Genomic DNA, 19,145 nt, shown 5'->3' on the forward strand with positions numbered 1-19,145 from the left:
ATTCCTTTCCAAAACAACATCATATGGTCCTCATTATCATTGATGACGTACGGTTGATTTAACCTGAAGATAGTAAATATTAATTTATAGCATGAATCCTAGCAATATTGTAATACACACTACAGTGGAATCTCGTCATATTTTGCCCTTTTTAGTGAGTGAGTTTGGAAATTTGGTCATCATCCATTTTAAATGAGGCAAAAAAGACTCAGTGAGTGGCCTGGCCTCAGTCTTCATTACTGAGATGTCAACAAAATGAGGTTCCAATATGTTAAGTATTAATAGTGTTAAAATGGGTTCCTTTTAAATGGATTTAGATTTACAGTCCTTTTCATGCATCAAGGTTTTCCTAACGGCTATATTAACTAGCTGCTTCCTTCCTACTCTCTCTCTCTCCACACACATTTATATAATATATATATATCCTCAGGGAGTGTACATTTTTTTCTGTTGAACGTGTAATATTAATAACAATACTTGCATTTGATATAGTGCCTTATATATGCCTTATATATATCGAAGCATCTCAAAGCGCTTCACAGAATATACTGTATAGTGAATTGACTGTATATTGTATGTGAAACGCGGCAGCTAATTTTGCAAACTGTGTCTCACAAACAATCTTGGATTGAGTGACCAAATTATTATTATTACTTTTCTTTTTGGAAGGGATTATTTACATTTTTATTTAATGTAATTACAATTGGAAAAAAGTAACCTACGTTTCATCCAATCCTCCCATCTCTTAAATTCCACAAATAGATGGCCGGGGAAGATGAGATTTGGGTTATCTCTTCCCACCTTACACGACCATTTCGTAAGGATGTGCATACATTCTCGAGACAGTGGTGGGAAAAGAACAAACAATTTTATGTAGTAAAGCTGAATGTTAGTCTAGAGGTGCATTGACTGCTTTGGGCCCCCATGTTCAGGCTAAATGTGTTCATCGGGTCTGCTTATACAATTGTTCTTATTGCAATGGTGAATTGTCTTGGTATAACAACCAAAACAACAAGATTACATTTGTATAGCACCTTCGCCTTTCACGTCGGGAGGACGTCCCAAGGCGCTGGACAGAATACAGCATTTCAAACCCGAGCTGGGGTCAGGGGGGAGGGGAAGGGTGGTGGCCGATGGCATGGTCGAAGAGGAGTGTCTTGAGGCGGGGCTTGAAGGAGGCTAACGAGGGGGCGAGGCGGAGTGACTGAGGGATGGAATTCCAGAGGTTGGGGGCAGAGTGGCTGAAGGCTCTCCCGCCAATGGTGGGCCGGGTGGATTGGGGAATGTGGAGCAGGCCAGAGCCGGCTGAGCGGAGGGAGCGGGCGGGTTGGTAGGGGGTTAGGAGGTCACAGAGGTAGTGTGGGGCGAGGCTACGGAGGGCTTTGTATGTGAGGATCAGGATCTTGAACTGGATCCTCTGAAGGATAGGGAGCCAATGGGGTCAGGCGAGAGTGGGGGAGATGGGGTCACAGAGTTTGGTGGAGAAGGGGGTTGAATAACTGAACAGCTGTAGGATGGGACAGAAATTGGTCTCTCTTGACATCTTTGAAACTGACAGTGATCTGTATCGGTCGGGCTGCTGTGTAACACTGGCCGATTGGCCGCCACATATTCAAGCCTGAATTTTATTGGTGGAAAGTGGTTTCTATAAACAACTTGTCTACTTGTTCTACTGAATGCCCTTAAAAGTAAGGACAGGTGGTTTTGTTGATGAACTGAGGTCTTGTGAATGGTGTATATTAAATTTTTCCTGACGTTTCCACACATCTAATGTACCTTTCTAGCTGTTGTATGCTGGTAGTGTGAAGATAATTCTATTGCCTTTCTTACTTTCTCTGTTTCGCTCACAAATTACACGGCCAATTCATTTTACAATATATTCCGTGAAGCGCTTAATGACGTGCTAAGGCATTACATCAAATATAAGTATTATTATTGCTCTGAATGCCCTTGCTATATTGGACGCAACAGAAATGCTTCATTGTGTTATAGAGAATTAATTCTGTTTCTCTTTCCTTTTAACAGAGCCAGTCATTCACAGATACGCCAGAAGGGTTTCAGGTAAGAAGCATTTCCATGTCCTCTCATGTTCTCAGTCAGTGGCACAAATTGCTCTCAGTTCTTGGAGATTCAGGTAAGATCCAGTTACTCCTCTGATTAACTTTCAGATTGTACATCATGGGGATAACAAGTATATCTTTCATTTATAAAGCACCCTTCACTTGGGAGAATGTCTTTGAACTCTTCACAAAGACAGAGTCAGATACCGAGCAAAGGAGAAGGGGAAAGGGAGAAGTGACCGAAGGCATAGTCAGAGGTAGTTTTTTAGGTGGATTTAATGACAACAACAACGATGTCTTGAGTGCACTGAGCCAGGGTGAGGGAGGAGGTAACTGTAAGCGAGGTCGAAGAGTAAGAGAGCGACACAATGGGGTGGAAATTCCTGAGGTTATAGGCATAGTAGCTAATCATAGAATCTTACAAAAGAGGAGGCCATTCGGTCCATCGTACCTGTGCCAATTATTTCAAAGAACTACCAACTAGTCCCACTCCCCTGCTCCTATCTCATAGCACTGTAATTTTCCCCTTTTTAAGTACCTATCCAATTCTCTTTTGAAAGCTTATCTGCTTTTTTTCGAATCTGCTTTCATCACCCTTTCAGGCAGTTCATTTCAGACCATAACAACTCTGGGTTAAAGAGAAAAATCCTCATCTCCCCTCTGGTTCATAGTAAATGCATTTTCTATGTCATTGTGTAGTTTTTGCACAAGTGCCCTTTTGTAGTAAAGTTTAAACTTCTGATGTTGAGGTCTTTCCTGATTCAAGGTCATTGTTTTCGAACCTAAGTCCCAGATACGAATCCAAAGCAGATTGAAATGATGGAAGTATAATGCTGGCCTTAATGTGTATATTGGTCTGCGATAGCAGCCTTGGTTCCTGGACCTGACAGCAAGCAAAGGGACTCTGTGTGTGGTGTGCACTGGCAGCTGCAGAGGTTTTGCCATTCGATGCCACCCACCTACTGCGCTACTTCCAGTGGCTGAGTGGCAAGTGTTGAATGGAAGAGGGGATGGGAAACAGAGAAGAGATAATATTATTGTATTGTATACACAATAACGGCACACCAATTTTGATATGATCATGTAAGTAGTGCAATGATATCTGGTGTCCAACTCATGGAAACTTGAGCCTTTAGCCTATCGGAAAAGTTGATTGATATTCACACTTGGCTCTTGCCCTTTGTTCTGCAATGTACAAGCTAAATTCAGTATCTTTTTCTTTTCTCCTCTCTCCCGCTCTCTCATACACACATTCCCCCTCAATTCATTTTTTCTTTCTCTCTTGTCAGTCTCTCTCTCACAAACATTAATTGTAAGAAAATTTCCAAGAATGTAAGGGCTGTGTGAGGTTCAGGTCTGAGCAGAAAGAAATTAACAGGAGAAACCAGAGTTATAATAATATTTGCATTTGATACAGCGCTTTTTCATGTCTTCTAGATGTTCAAAGCTCTTCACAGAATATACCATAAAGTGAATTGACTATATTTGTGCACGAAATTGTGGCAGCCAATTGCGCACAGCAGTGTTCCACAAACAGTCATGGATTGAGTGACCAAATTATTATTGGTTTTTTTTCTGGAGGAATTTTTATCGCTGGAAAAGCGATCTGCTAATCGACTAACAATCGGGTTCCTACTTACTGCTAGGTAAACAGAGGCGTGTGGAGTAAGGAAACTTGCCCATCATTTCGTCCTGCCGGGAATCGAACCCAGGTCTCCCACTTGCGAGGCAAGTGCTCTAACCACTGAGGCTACAGGACCTCATGGAGACAAACTTAGAGACAAACCAGTCAACTCCAGTTAGTTTACATTGCGCATCAGCATCTGTGGATTCTTCCAATACTACATGTATATTTGTTTTGAATTCCATCATTTGTGTACAACTCTTTGAAATGCCGATTCTAACTTTAAAGTACAGTTAAAAACAGGGTACAGCCAAGTGACATGGACTCCAAAATTTAACTAATTATACAATTGGTACCAAAATATAAATACAGTGCATTTGACCACATAAACATTATTATATTTTTGTGTCAAGTACTTCACTATTTCATGAGTTTTTTTGTTAGGGTTGAGTACCTTGTGAGCAGCAACAGATTCTCAACAAACCAATGACTATATTCTGGGTTTGTTCTTTGGTGCTTTCTAACCGATTGTGGAAGCTACAGTCAAAAGAGCTACAAAACAAAAGTACAGAGTAATATCTGGAGAGCATGGTTGGGTTGAAGAGCTCTGTGCACCTGGTTCCTGCACATGCGTACATTTCCAGCCTTCCATTTGTCAAAACAAAACAATAATAAATTGGTCATTTTCAATTCACGACTGTTTGTGGGACACTGCTGTGCGCAATTGGCTGCCGGGTTTCGCCCACAAACATACAGTCAATTCACTTTGCAGCATATTCTGTGAAGCGCTTTGAGACGTCGAGAAGACGTGAAAAGCGCTATATCAAATGCAAGGATTATTATTCAGTGCCTTCGGACGTCCTCCTGACGTGAAAGGCGCTATACAAATGTAATCTTGTTGTTATTGTTTGTGCCCTAGGCCAACCCATTCTAAAAACATGAATGAAATTGCTGGACGGCATAGAAAGCATACATCCCGTTTTGTACTGATCAGACTGACCATTCCCATTGTGTTCTTCATAATGTAACAAATATAAAAATGTTGTTTGATTGGGGTACTCACTTGACTGCCCTTGCTCCAGTTGTCCAATTATTTAAACTTATCCTGGATTATTCATGGGGTTGGTGCAGTTGAAGAAAGGTTTTACCGTAGTATTTAAAGACAGATAAAGAGGGGACAAGATGGAGGGAGTTCCCGAGGTAAAGGTTACATTTTGTGGTCCTTCTCATGACAAAGTGTAAAGTTTGCTCTTAGAGGTTTTAATTCAGTACTTTCCCTCCCAAGATTTTCAGGCTGAATATTGGGAGGTTAGTATATACATAAGGCAGTATTCTAGCCCAGTGTTGTTGAACCCAGATTTGCACTGAGGCACATGTGTGGCTCATGAACAACATTGTGAGCCACATCAGTCAAAAAATGAAACAGGTCACAGAATTTCCTCCCAAAAGATTTATTTATAAGCATGTCATACACTTTTTCAGCAAAGACACCACCAAGAATCCACTTACACAGCAGCAAAAGTCAAGCATAAGCAAATATTAGCAGTATAAAAGCAAAACACTTCAGTGTGAGATTTGACCGTTTTCTCAACAGATTTCTACGAATTCAGTGAAAGCTATTGCAAAACCATACAGCACTGTTCTGCCACCGAACGTTCGTTTGTCAAGAGACATCTATGTTTTCCTTTGATGAACGTGATCGCAGAAAATGTCGATTCAAGGCTTTGTCGTTCCAAATACTGAAGTGTTTTACCGTGATTGTTTTTACTCAGATGAGTATTGTTTTAGATGACACTATCAATTGAATATTCGAAAAGCTGACTAGAGAAATCTTTACCGCAAACATAACAGCAAATTAAATTTGTAATGCGCCTTTCACGTCGGGAGGATGTCCCAAGGCACTTCTTAAATAGCCGTACACACATACCTGTAAACAAATTGTAAACAGTGGGAATTATCCGAGACACGTGCTTTCTGTTGAAGCTGAGGTAACTATGAGCAACACCGAGAACCTTTATGAGCCACATGTGGCTCTATAGTTCAACAACAACAACTTGCTTTTATATAGCGCCCCTCATGCAGAGCAGTGTCCCAGAACCTTGATATTGGCGGAACATGGTTTTGAGCCGGGCGTAGCATGGGGCGGTGACTGTAGGCAAGGTCAAAGAGGAAGTTCTTCATGTGCGACCTGAAGAAAAGGAAGAAGGGGGCGAGGTGGAGTGATAGAGAGAGAGTGTTCCAGAGTTTTGGGGCGAGTGCCTGAAAGCACGACCACTGATGGTGAACAGAGAAAAAACACTGTCCTAATCCATTGGAGTGTGGTCCCAAAGTGAAGTCTTAACCTGATATTCTCTCTTTAATCTTATTCTTTGTTTGTGCCAATGCATAGCATTGAGAGTTGACCATTATTTAAATAAGTTTGTTTCTTTAGGAAGAGATGGAGGATTGACATATGAGAGACTGCATGGTATTCTTCAAGCTATGGAAGCAGCCTGACTGCCAAGTGAATCAGTAATAACTAGCAGATGCAAACACCTGTGCCACAGTTTGATAAGGAATAATTACTAACAGAAAAAAAAGAGCAGCATTTGCTTTAAAGAAGTGTGGATCTGTGCAGTTGCTTCACTGCAAATACTCTGCGCTGTTCTTTGAACTGCATGATCACATAATAGCTCTTCATGCTCTGCATTTGTTCTGTACGAGGGAACAATTCTGGAAGAGGACAGAGTGAAAGGGTATTATTTATTTTCAGACAAGTCCTCGGTTGATCGATGAGTGTGGGTTGTATGCATCGGCATTGAAGTGCCTAATGTAGAAAATGAAAACTCTTACTGTAAAACCTATGTCAAGGAGCAAATAGAATCATACAGCACAGAAGGAGGCCATTCGGAAGAGCTACACAATCAGTCCCACTACCCTGCTCTTTCTCCATGTCCTTACAATTTTTTCCTTTTCAAGTACTGGAGTGGGGGGGGGGGGAAGTTTGTCGTGTCTCTCTGACTCTTTACCCCCCCACCCCTCCGCCTTCCCCTCTCTCTCTCTGGGACACTCACTCGCGCACACTGTGTGTGTATATGTGCATGTCCTCTTGCTCCCTACCCCCTACACTCTCTCTTCTCCCCCTCTACTCTCCTTTAACTTTCTGTCTCTCTCTCTCCCCCAACCCATCTCCATCTCTTTCTTTGTGTGTGTTTTTCTTCGACTCTCTCCCTCTCACTTCCCCATCCCCTGCTTTCTCTCTCTTTTGCTCTCTCTTTCTCTGACTCCCCACACCCCCCCCAAATTTCTGTGTATGTGTTCTTTGAGGCCTGTGTGAAATGGGCTTTTTGGGTTGTAGTGTCTGTTTTTGGACTAGATCAAATTTCCCCTTTTTTTCTCTCTTTCTATAGATAGAGAAGGAAAAAAACCTCCAGAGGACAGAAAGTTTCCCTGGTCTCAGCCTGTAAAACTATTAACTTGTAAACGCTTCAAGGTCAAGTGTATGTGTTCTTAAGGATAAGACGAGGTGGAATTTCAGTGCTACACGTTGCACTAGGGGACCACTAACTGTGAACCGAGACAAAGTAGTGAGTTTGACCACGGATGCTAAACTAGGAGACTTGTAATAATAATAATAATAATCCCTCCAAAAACATAACAATAATAAATTGGTCATTTTCAATCCATGACTGTTTGTGGGTACTGCTATGCTCAATTGGCTGCTGCGTTTCGCCCACAAATATAAAGTGAATTCTGTGAAGCGCTTTGAGATGTCGAGAAGACGTGAAAAGCGCTGTATCAAATGCAAGGATTATTATTATTACCTATCCAATTCCCTTTTGAAAGTTGTTATTGAATCTGTGCCACTACCCTTTCAGCCAGTGCCTTCCAGACCGTAACAACATATCTTTGCTTCAGACATGAAAGAGAAAATAACAAAGGTTTTACAGAATAGGCTATTTTTCTTCAACTACCAAAAGGCCCTGTAACCTAATTGTCCATGGATGCTGTTCTCTTGTCCTGAATTTATTTGCATGGAGATTTCAGTTATCTGAACTCGAGCAAGTATTTTGAATCCAGTTGAATTAAGTTTACAATTTTTGTATGATAGGCTATTGATGTTAGGCCAACCGACTAGAGCATCTGCTGAATAATTTGGATCTTTCTGCCTGATGGATTTAAGATGTGTCTTAATTACTGAGCAACAATTTGGATGCCTGAAATTTATTCTTTCAAACTGTTACACTGCACAAGATCATATGAAGAAGGCCCTTCAACCCACTGATCTCATATTTCAAGAATGCCAAACCTACCATCTTCCCATTGCAGCATCAAGCTGCTTCTTAAATGAGTCCAACATCTTGACTTCAGACATTCTTGCTAATCTGTTCCAGCTGTAACACTCTGTGTAAACGTTTTGCCCACAAAATACGCAGTCAGCCCTCTTCACAGCATACACTGAGAAGTGCTTTGAGACGTGTCGAAGATGTGATAAGGCACTAAATCAAATGCAAAGATTATTGTGAAATAAATTCTTCTAGGCATGGTCCTTAATTTGCCCTTCACAACCCTGATCTTGCGCCCTCTTGTCCTGTTGCTCTGGTTTGTCTGAATGTATTGTTCCAGGTTTGTTTTCTCAGTCCTGTTAAGCAGCTTACATGTCTCCTTAAGGTGGCTGAAGAGACGAATTTTGAAGAAACCTTGATGGGTGAATTAGCCACATCAGGAGTAATTCACCTGAGCGGGAATAGATCTGGCAATCCGCATTGCATGTGCTTGTTATGCAAATATTTTTCACAAGAAAAAACATTAATGTGCAAGGAGAGTACAATTCTTAATATGAATAAATATTCTAGAATGGTCTTTTTAAGTATTATTACAATTAGCCAATGTGCCTTTCAGATTTTGTTGATGTTTTTGTAAGTAGACCGTGCTTTGTTGCACGTCATGGAGAACCCAATTTCTTTGGTGACTGCGTCTTTCAAAGTCAACCAGACAATTTACATACGATAATCTTATATTTGAAATATCACATTAAAATACTTTATATAAAATGACACATTTAACTTCAGTAAGAATGCGTTTTACAGTATTGAGGATTAGATCAGTCTGTCTACAGAATATCACCTTCCAAACTGAAGGCTTCTCCAGAGATGAAAGCAAATTATTAATTGATGGAATTGCTGTCATTTTATTCAAATCAAATTGGCACAAAATGCAGTTCATTTGCATTTGTGACTTTATAAATGGTGACTGCAAAACTGCTTGGGCACTGGTTAAAACTCATCTGTTTTGAGCAGAAGGTTGAAAGGTTTCTGATGTTACAATAGACTCAGTCAGCTCCTGAGAATTAATTATCTATTCTTGCCTTATCCCATCTCATTCTAGATGGTGCTTCACACTGTGCACTGTGTGTATTTTTAATAATGAGGTCGAGTAGATAAATGGGCTTTTAAGTGTGTCCATTCTGGCCTCAATCACCCTTCCTGACAATCTATTACAGTTGTTAATATGCTCTGGGTAAAGAAAAAAGTCCTGGTATCTGTCCTGACATTCTGCTTTGCAACTCTAAACCCATGAACACTTTTGTTCGTACGTCCTCAAGTATTGGTATGGGTTTACTTTATCAATCCCATTTGTATACACCTCTGTATACGACCCTCTGAGTCGGCTTCTCTCAACACTGAAGAGCCCTAGCTTGCTCATAGCTATCTTATATTCCTCTAACACTGGGGATCATTCTTCATTGCTCTCCTAACTGTCTCTAGGACCTGGACAGCCCTCTTATGTCGTGGTGACCAGAACTATATGCAGTACTCAACCTTAGTACTGGCCTGACCAGAGCATTATACTACCGAAATATGACGGCTGGAAATCTATACTCGCTAATTTAGCAATACAGTTCAATATCCCGTTTGCCTTGTTTGTTGTTACCCCACTGTTTTGGCATAGCGAGTGAGGAATCAGTTAATACTTTTCAGCTCTCCCCTTGGCAAGTTCTGACCCAAGTGTAGGAATATACAGGACAAAAGAAGATCCATTACAGTTCCAAACTAAAAAAAACCTCATGTATCATTTGCATTGTGCTGCTGCAAAATCAAGTCTTGTATGTGTGCTTTTTCTCCACCTGTGCTTGTACAAGATCTGCTACTGGAGCGATCTGCTCAAATCACATTTACCTGCTCTTTCTTCATTGTGCCATTGCTAAACTGGTTTCCCTGTTGAAGCTATCTCCTCTTAATCCCAATATACAGTTTTATATTAATGTGTTTCTCTTATGCACTCGGATAAATGCTGTTGTGAGCTCAACTTTAATGGGCATTTGTGGCAAAACATTTCATATTGTATTAAATGTCCGTGTAAAGAGTCAATTCTAACTGCATTGAGGCTGCCTAGAATTATATTGGACTTCACTTTCTATCAGAGATGAGCCAGACAACTCTTTTTGGACTGGATTCAAAACGGGGAGGTTAAAATAATATGATTTTGTTCGTAACCACTGCACTACATAATACCTAGTAGATAACATCATTAGCCTGCAGTTTAGGTTTTTGTTCAATGATGTCTGTCCTCAGAATCATGACCCGCTGCATTATAAAAACATCATTTTTAAAAGATACTTTTCTGTAAGCTCTGCATTTGTTCTTACTTTGTAGCCTGTAGATCTTGGGTAATTCGATCCCTCTGCCAGCTCGGGTACCCATCCAGCATTGCAAACACTTTAAGATGTCTTCCTGATGTGAAAAGTTCTATATAAATGTAAATTATTTTGTAAATTGATTTCCTGGGTTAGCTAAATTTGTGTATTTTTAGCTCAAAAATATGATTTTTTTGCTGTTTCCCATTCTTTCTCTCTATCCTTTTTTTTATTTCTGTAGGTATAGTTGAACTCATTTTTGGCCAAATGTAACCTAAATGGCCAGAGACTAAATAGTCTGATGATGTGACCCAGTATCTATCACTAATGTGGTAATTTTCAAACCACAATGTTAATGGATTGATTCAGAATGTTGGTTAAACAGAACATGTTTTATTGGGTTTTAGGAGTTGCACAGAAACCAACCACAAACTGAATTGTACACTACTGTGTGCCACAACATTGTGATAATACAGGACGCCAGAAGAGTGAGGTCTGAAAAACATGTTTTGCTGCTAATTCAAATCTATTTAATTGTTAATGGTCTTTTTTTATGGAGAGGGCTTTAAGGAAGTGGGGGTTTTTTGGTGCCCAGATTCCAGGAGATCAGAGTGCCTTGATTACAGTAATTGTTGTGATTCGCATCTCTAATTGAAGAGGTATCGCAGCAGGGAAGCCAGCATCCAGACATCTGTGAGCTCTGGGAGTTGAGCAACGTTTGAACTTCCTGGTTTGAACCCGCTCAAGTGCAGCAGATTTTCCTGCACGTGATCCTGTGCAGAGGTGGACTTTATGGGGGAAATAGCCTTCTTGTTCCAAACTGGCTTGAATTTGAAACTTTGCCATTAATTTGCTCCCGATTGTCTGTTCTGTTTGCTTCGGAAGCCTACAGGAATTTGCAGGTTGAAGACTGAAAAAACGGGGGAAAAAATTCATTTTGTATTTAAAAGCGAGCAGTTCACGTTGTAAGTGTGACAAAGAGTCACTCAGACTATGCCAACAGATTGATGGTGGTGTAGGTGGTGTAGGTGTTTGAAGAAACGCACATCTTGTGTTGTTTCAGGCAGGGCTGTGGACCATCATTGTGCTGTCTGTCTTAAGGACGTTTCATCACGATGAGAAGGCCCTGCATCAGGATGAAGTGATGACACTTATCCTGTGCTGATGGATATGAAGACAAATAATGTAATTAAGTGACTCTTCCAAATAAAACCTACAACTGATATGATTGACAGTTTAGTTTTGACAGCTGAGATTATCCAGAGATGTGCTGAATTTAAATTAGACCTGTAACAAAGTATGAATGTTTTAAGAGTGATTTCTAACAGTGTAAGAAAAATTGTGCAGCCTGCAAACATGTCCCTTCTAGGCACCATAAAAAAAATTGCTCACCTGCTTTTATTTCATGGAAGTGGAGTCCTACGTCATTGCTCCCTGATCCAAAACTGTAATGAGAAAAACTGCCAAGTGTTGATTCATTCCCTTAATTCAGCACTTACTCTGGTTGTGGGGGAAGAAGAGAAATATTTCTTCCAAATTCTTTCTTGTTTCACTTTTAACTTTTGTTCTCCATTCCTTGCTCACAGTGAGGCAAACGGCCTGTTTTCACCAACACCATCTTTGCCTCTCAGAATTTAAAGATTTTAGGTTTAGACTTTTTTTAAAAAAATATTGCTCCCCTCTGGATAGAGCCGCTGGTTTGTAGTTTTTTATTGAATGTGCACGTAAGCACTCATTCAATCCCCATTTTTGGAATGGTTTGATGCTGCCAGTGATTTATGCATATTGTCATAATTTTATGTGCTTGTCTGGGTTCATCTTATCAAACGTTTTACATGGCCTGCTTACTTTGAAAAGGGGCAACCACTTTCAACTGCACCTAAAATCATTCCTCTTACGCCTTTACTGTGTGTGGTGGTTTCCCACAGGTACAAATGACAAAGCCAGACTGGCCTGGAATGGACAATTGCAAACTGGGTTCCATTTCACAGTCTCGTCTTGAGGAGGTGAAATTATGAATAATCTCCAAAATTTAATGTTTTCCAATTATGATAGATTAATTCATTAATTTTAGGCCTGTGCCGGTAGTGATTTTCCCATTGCAGTGATATTCTCTGATTCCATTCCCCAGTTCTTTACTCATACTCTTTATTTTTTTTCCAAACGTGTTTCATTTACCAAGTTCCCCATTAAAAATTGACACGGACTTGGCAGTTCTTGACACGGTTTCACTGCATTACAGTTATCAAACCAAAGTTAAGTATCTGTAAAAATACACACTGGGTTTGCTATTCTTTTGCAACGGACAGTAAAGCAGATATTTACCCTTGATCACCCTGGCTCCCCCAAACCATTCACTGCAGTTTACATCATGATTTGGGTAGTTCAGCAGGTTTACATTACCCAAAAGGTTAAACCAAACTTTCTCTTTGACCTGCTGTGCAGATCGAGTAATATTCTAGGTTTGCAGTGTTGATTGAAACTTGTATGTGCGTGTCTGTATACTGTATAATGCTTTTTTGGTCAGCCTTGATTCTGACACACATAGAAACCTATCACCGTTAGACTATCCAAAATGAACCATATATAATATATATCCACAGAAAGATAGAAATTTCGATTTATTTAAAATTGAGTGCACACACTTTCCCAGTGGGACACACCTTGCTCACGTAATCCCGGAAAATATTTGACACAGATTGGCAAGAGCCAGAGCTTGGGAAGCACAGGGTGTGCGTTGGGGAGCTGTTGGATTTTAATCACCTAAAGCCTCACAGCCTGCCATTGCAAATACTGTCTGGCAAACTTCCCACTGATTGTTCAGCTCGGGTGACCCTACCCAATAGGGCTTTGGTTTGCATTTTTTTGGTTAAGCCGTGTGTCTGACGCAAGACTTTGGCTTGCATGGCTATCAGGATAAAGTCTGTGTGTATATATTTGAGAATTTTACCATCTTTAATCTCATGAATGAGAAATATGACTATCACATGTTCAAATGATCCAAAGGATGAAGATATTGTCTTTTTCAGTGCTTTGTTGAATTCTGTTGTCTGCTTAAATGCACTGTTCAGGCACAGCAGTTATTATCCAGCAGCTGCTTTTCAGTCGTTCTGGATAACTTCTTTGAGTGTCTCCATGGCGACCGCTGGGGCTTTACGGAGTATTATGCAGAGGATATGGAGAGAGAAGTTACTGAGTGGAAGTGACACAAGTGGATCACTGCCATGATTCAGCACAGTCTGCTGTAATGGATTTTCAGATTGGTGGGTGATGAGCGTTTGAGTGAGAATTAAGCAAAATCTGTTTTTGAGGGCTGCCTTGTCAGGTTTTCCTACTCAAGAGTATGTCCAGTTGAGGATATGAAGAAAGTTCTACTGTCCACCTCTGTGCAGCCTATCTGACATACTTGAGGAAGAAAGTCTGGGATAAGAAAGCATCTTTCAAATTCTCTTTGCCCTGGTGACGCAATTAAAATGCAGTTAAGATATATATATATATATATTTTGGTCAACTGATGTCTGATACGTGCAGGAACCCATTGTAATGTTGCGTGCTATCTTTGTAAGTGATCAAAGAAACAAATCATGGCATTGTACTATATGTACTTGTTACTCTTCCACTGCACAACAGCACCTGAAGAAGCACGTGCTACTAATGAGAGCCTTGTGTTGGAAGTTGGTTTTCCAGTATGCATCTGGTAGGGATTGGACTGGCACGGCTTGGTGAGACGTCTGCTTGCCCATGCTCACTGGCGTTACTGCAATTTGAATTGAAGAGTTTTTGGGGACAACTTCTGGAGGGTGGATGGTGCCCATGGAATTGTGGAAGAAATGTCGTTATGTAGAAAAAGAGGCCACTCCCAAAGCAGAGTGAACTCACACCTTACTCATTGTGTCATTGTCCATCACAATTGAGCGTAATTTGAAAATGAATCAGTAAAAGTTTTCGAAAGTTGCAACTTTGCCTTGCCCATTCTGACCAAAGTTGGTTTGTAGCTAAGATGTTATTTAAAAGAAACATTTTACATTGTACAAGTTTTAAAATACCATACTAAGAAATATTCACCCTGTTGCTTTGACCCCTCGAGTATTACGATCTTGCTCCTCATTTGAACATTTGAATAGAGGGCCAAGTGCACAGACACCCTAATTTCTTTGGCCTTGTGCTGCTTCTTTCTGCTTTCCGAACATACTTTTTTTTTTAAAAAACTCCCTCTTTGACCATACTTTCAGGCAACATCATCAATCCTTCTTTTTCTCAACCTGATTGGGGATCTGCAATGTCCCTGTAAAGCGTTTTGAGACTTTGTCCTATGTTATAAGTGAATGGTTCTATATATAATAATAATAATAATAATCCTTGCATTTGATATAGCGCTTTTCACGTCGGGAGGACGTCCCAAAGCGCTTCACAGAACACACTGTAAAGTGAATTGACTGTATATTTGTGGGCGAACGCGGCAGCCAATTGCGCACAGCAATGTCCCACAAACAGTCATATATTGAAAATGACCAATTTATTATTGTTTTTGGTTTTGGAGGGATTATTATTAGGCTCTGTGTGGAGTAAGGAAACTTGCCCAAGGTTTCGCCCTCTGCCTGGAATTGAACTCAGGTCTCTCACTTGCAAAGCGAGTGCTCTAACCACTGCGCTACAGGACTCCAATATAACGGCCACGTTGCATCTTTCCCCTCCCTCATGCTTCAACATTTAAAGAATCATGTAGTGTCCTGACTGTTGCCTGAGATTAGTTAGCTCTGTAGAGTTTGGGGCCTTCTGCTCTGTTAAACTGAATGCAAGACACCACATTTATCCTCTGAATAAATTAAACTTTACCCAACTCTGAAAACTGAAGCTTTGCTAAGGGAGTGTCAGTCCATAACATGTAAGAATTGCCTCTCTCCTCCCCACGCCTCAAGAAAAAAAAATATTTGGGGAGATTCATTACAATATCAATATTTACCAAGTGAGAAAAGAAGTTTTAGATTTTTTCCTTCTTTCCAATCATGTTAAAGAATGAAGATCATCATGCCTTTTGCTCTGTGCCCAGCTCTTGTTCTGAGCAGTGTTTTATGATCCTGCGATTATCTAGGTAGAAAAGGAGTGTACAAAGTGCAAGAAAATGTTCTCTGCACTTTTATGTTGAAACCATTCAGTGTCTTGACATCATTATGGTGACCTGGACACATGGCCAAGTTTGTTATTGACTGTAACATGAACTAAGAGCAAATAATAATTGCTTGTCTGCACTGAATTCTTCCCTGGAGTGGTGTCTTCCCACTGCCTCACCTTTATTAGTTGAGCTGAAAGCGACTCGATCCACTGTTTTTACCCATATGAATTGTGTATTTTGGCTCGTATCTTGTTCAGCTTTTATTTATTGTGTAGAAAGTTTTACGAAATGAAAAAATTGTCAGCCACATAATAGCTGTCACTAGCAACCTTTGATTAGCATTGCCAGAGTAATCCAAACCAGCAAAATACATCACAAAAAAATGCAGTATTAATACAATCATTTGTTTAAAATTGTGAAGCTTTGATAAGGTAAACATAGATAGACTGTTTCCACTTGTTTGCGAATCCATAACCAGGTGCCGCAAATACAAGATAATTTTTACATTTCATGCCAGGAGGACATCTTGAAGCACTTTGCAGGATATACTCTAAAGTGTAGTGACTGTGTTTTGTGGGCAAATGCTCCTGATGTGTGGCCACCAATGGATATCAAAAAGAAAATTTAGGAGGAACTTCTTTACAAAGATCGTGGTGATAAGAGCCTGTTTCGATGCTGCAGATTCTATGTATGTCATTTTTGTACATAGTATATCTTTAACATTTTTCTGAGGGAAAAGTAACGTCCGCCCTTGAAAAAAGGGATCCATGAGCAAATGTGAGCTGTTTTGATCTTTTCAGTGATCCACAGTCATATTTAGCATTGAGTAAAATTAATGCACAATCTGTTCCATTGAATTATTGTGATTGTATATTTTCAGTATAGTATTTTGAACAGCTGTATCCAAAATTAAAATAATCCTTGCAATTTCTATAGTGTGTTTCATGTCAGGAGAATGTCTCAAAGAGCATCGGAGGATTTACTATAAAGTGTGGTGACTATTATGTAGACATATTAATAAATCATCAGGATAACCATATCACACGCACAACATTGTCTCAGCCTGGTTCAGTTGGTTGCACTGTCACCTTGAGTCAGAAGGTTATGGGACTTTGAACTCAGCGTCCAGGCTGACACTCCAGAGCAGTGTGGAACATCTGTTTATAAAATACATTGTCATTACACTTTATAGTAAATTTTGTGAAGTGGTTTAGATAGCTCAACAATGTGATAAGGTGCTATATTGATTACAAGTTGGTAATCCTCTGGATGAAAAAGCATGTTGGTATCAATTCTAGGGAATGGAACTTTGCTGTTTCATTCTTTACTTTCATTGTATTTTCATTATAGCTGGGAGTTTTAAAGGATGATCTGATAAACAATATGAATGGTTTATGATGCGGTAAATGGTAATAAATTATTTCCTTTGGTCAGCAAATCAGTTATGGGAGGCAAATTTAAGGTAATGACTGAAGGAAATGAATGAGGAGGGGGCCGTTGGAGAAAAATAATCTTTGCACAAAAGATTGATGGAAAATTTAACAATCTCTGCCAGAAATCATTGCTGAATCGGCGACTAAATTATTATAAAAGAAAATAGGATTGTTGCTTGAAAAAGAACATTATTCAAGGGGTATAGGGATGGAACAAGAGAGTAGGAATAAATCATGTATAACTTTAAAATAAGAAGCTCTGTTATGGATGCTTGGTTGCTAAAAGATATGTATGCGCTCTGGAACTCTACCCCACGTGAAGGACGCTATATAAATGCAAGTTGTTTGTATTAACTGTTTCTATTTGTTTTAATTCTCTACAGTCTGTGCCGAAGCATACAATCCAGATGAAGAGGAGGAGGAAGATACGGAACGCAGGGTAAGGTCACACGTAGAACGTCAGGTGGAGGGAAACTGTCACTCTTTACCTCATTGTGGTCACAAACTGAAAGCATTCTGTTTCCTGTTGCAACTAGAAATGCTTTGAGACTCTGAGGCCATTGCTTACAATATTTAGATAGATTAAAATTTTAAGTGTATGCAAGTTTCAAAGTTAGTCTGTCATGCATTATTGTCTGTCTGATACATTGCTAGATTCCATTAAAAGTGAAATGCTGTGTACTGATTCTATCAGCCATTTGAAAAGGTCTAAGACCTGCTGCCAGAAACAAAACGTATATTTAATTGTCATTTAATTACCTATACATAATTGTCAATAAGGTAGAGCCTCGATGTGCATATTTTTAATTCGCAACTTCATCCAAGCCATTCGCAAAGAATAGTTGCTGCTAATGAATTATGGAGGCAGAGTTTGAAAAATAAGTTCTCTATCCCTCAAAATATTTAACCAATACAGGAATATTTTACTGAAATTGTTATAAGTTGCAACCCTTGTTTGAACGATTTGCTTATTTCATGTAAAATATTTAAACAAGTCGTTTCTATGAAATATTTAAACAGATCACTTTTTTTGCTGTCTGAAGTAAACATCAATGCCTAAAGTGTAAGAAAGTTTATGTAACGATTTAAATGTCAAAATATTATGGTGAAATCAACTTTTATGTACTGTACCATGAAATATTGAACCAAATTACTTACTGTTGCTTTAGAATAAACACACGTGTCCATTACTTGTGAAATTGGTCATCCAATTTCACAAACTGAAGCTCGTGTCGTCTCCCACACGAGGCTCCGTGACTCCATCACACCCACCATCGCCTGGCTCCACTGGCTCCCCATCCCTCAGGATCGAGTTCAAAATTCTCGACCTCACCTTCAGGTCCCTCCATAGCCTTGCCCTCTTCGACCTGCTAACCCCCTATCAACCTTTCCCCTCCCTCCGCTGAGCCTGCTCCATGTCCCCCGCCCACCATCGGTAGTCAGGCATTCAGCTTCTCTGCCCCCACCCTCTGAAACTCCATACCACATTCCCTGTGCCTCCCTCCCTCCCTCCCTTGCCTGTTTCAAGGCACGCCTCAAAAGACCCTCCTCTTCGACCCTACCTTCGGCTACTCTCTCTGCCCATTTGTATTGTATTTTGTATTACTTGATTTGAAAAACAGGATCTGGAAGAATGTTTTTTTAAAATGGTTTCTATTTGAGCACTAAATATGATCTGCATTGAAAGCAATTTGTGTGTGTTTGTGTATAGGAAAGCTTTATCTGCTTGTGAATTGAGCATTAGAGATTAATGTTTCCACTTAGCTCCCACCCATTGTTTAGTCTCCATAATTGTTATTACTTTAGGGACAAAGGGATCAGGAAGTTAATTGATTAGTACAAACACTGGTGAGCCAATTAACTGTTCTACAGAGATCTCTCCCAGCAACAAAACTCGCTGTGTTTTATGAAAGCTGTGCCTTGCTCTTCTGAAATTGATTTTCTGCCAGGATTTGGACATTAAGCTGTATTCAAAGCCGAACAAACTCATCACTCAATTGTTTTTGATGCATCTTAACTTTTAAGGTTTTTGTCGTCGAATGTCAACGTCATCGCAAGCTCTTAGGGACTAGCGAGGAAGTTTTTGCATAGCTCTTCTGACTTTAATTCATTTCATAAAACTGGCATAAGAGTGTAATTAACAACTAGAACAAGCTACCAGGCAGGGTGGTTGATTTGCGACCACATCACTCCCACCCTCGCTCGCCTCCACTGGCTCCCCATCCCCCAGAGGATCGAATTCAAGATCCTCATCCTCACCTACAAGGCCATTCACGGCCTTGCTCCCTCCTACCTCTCT

At 40.0% G+C, this 19,145-nt stretch overlaps 1 protein-coding gene across 1 annotated transcript in view; it reads left to right on the forward strand.

Annotated features, from left to right (window-relative positions):
• prkar2aa (protein kinase, cAMP-dependent, regulatory, type II, alpha A) overlaps window positions 1-19,145 on the forward strand; it is a 115,250-nt gene that overhangs the window by 65,023 nt on the left and 31,082 nt on the right. Inside the window, exons 8-9 of the mRNA XM_042339775.1 lie at window positions 2,026-2,061; window positions 17,230-17,285. Coding sequence (XP_042195709.1) covers window positions 2,026-2,061; window positions 17,230-17,285 — 92 coding nt within the window. The remainder of the gene's footprint in view (window positions 1-2,025; window positions 2,062-17,229; window positions 17,286-19,145) is intronic.

Source organism: Callorhinchus milii, unplaced genomic scaffold, assembly GCF_018977255.1.
Source record: "Callorhinchus milii isolate IMCB2004 unplaced genomic scaffold, IMCB_Cmil_1.0 Scaffold12, whole genome shotgun sequence".
Lineage (NCBI taxonomy): Eukaryota > Metazoa > Chordata > Chondrichthyes > Chimaeriformes > Callorhinchidae > Callorhinchus > Callorhinchus milii.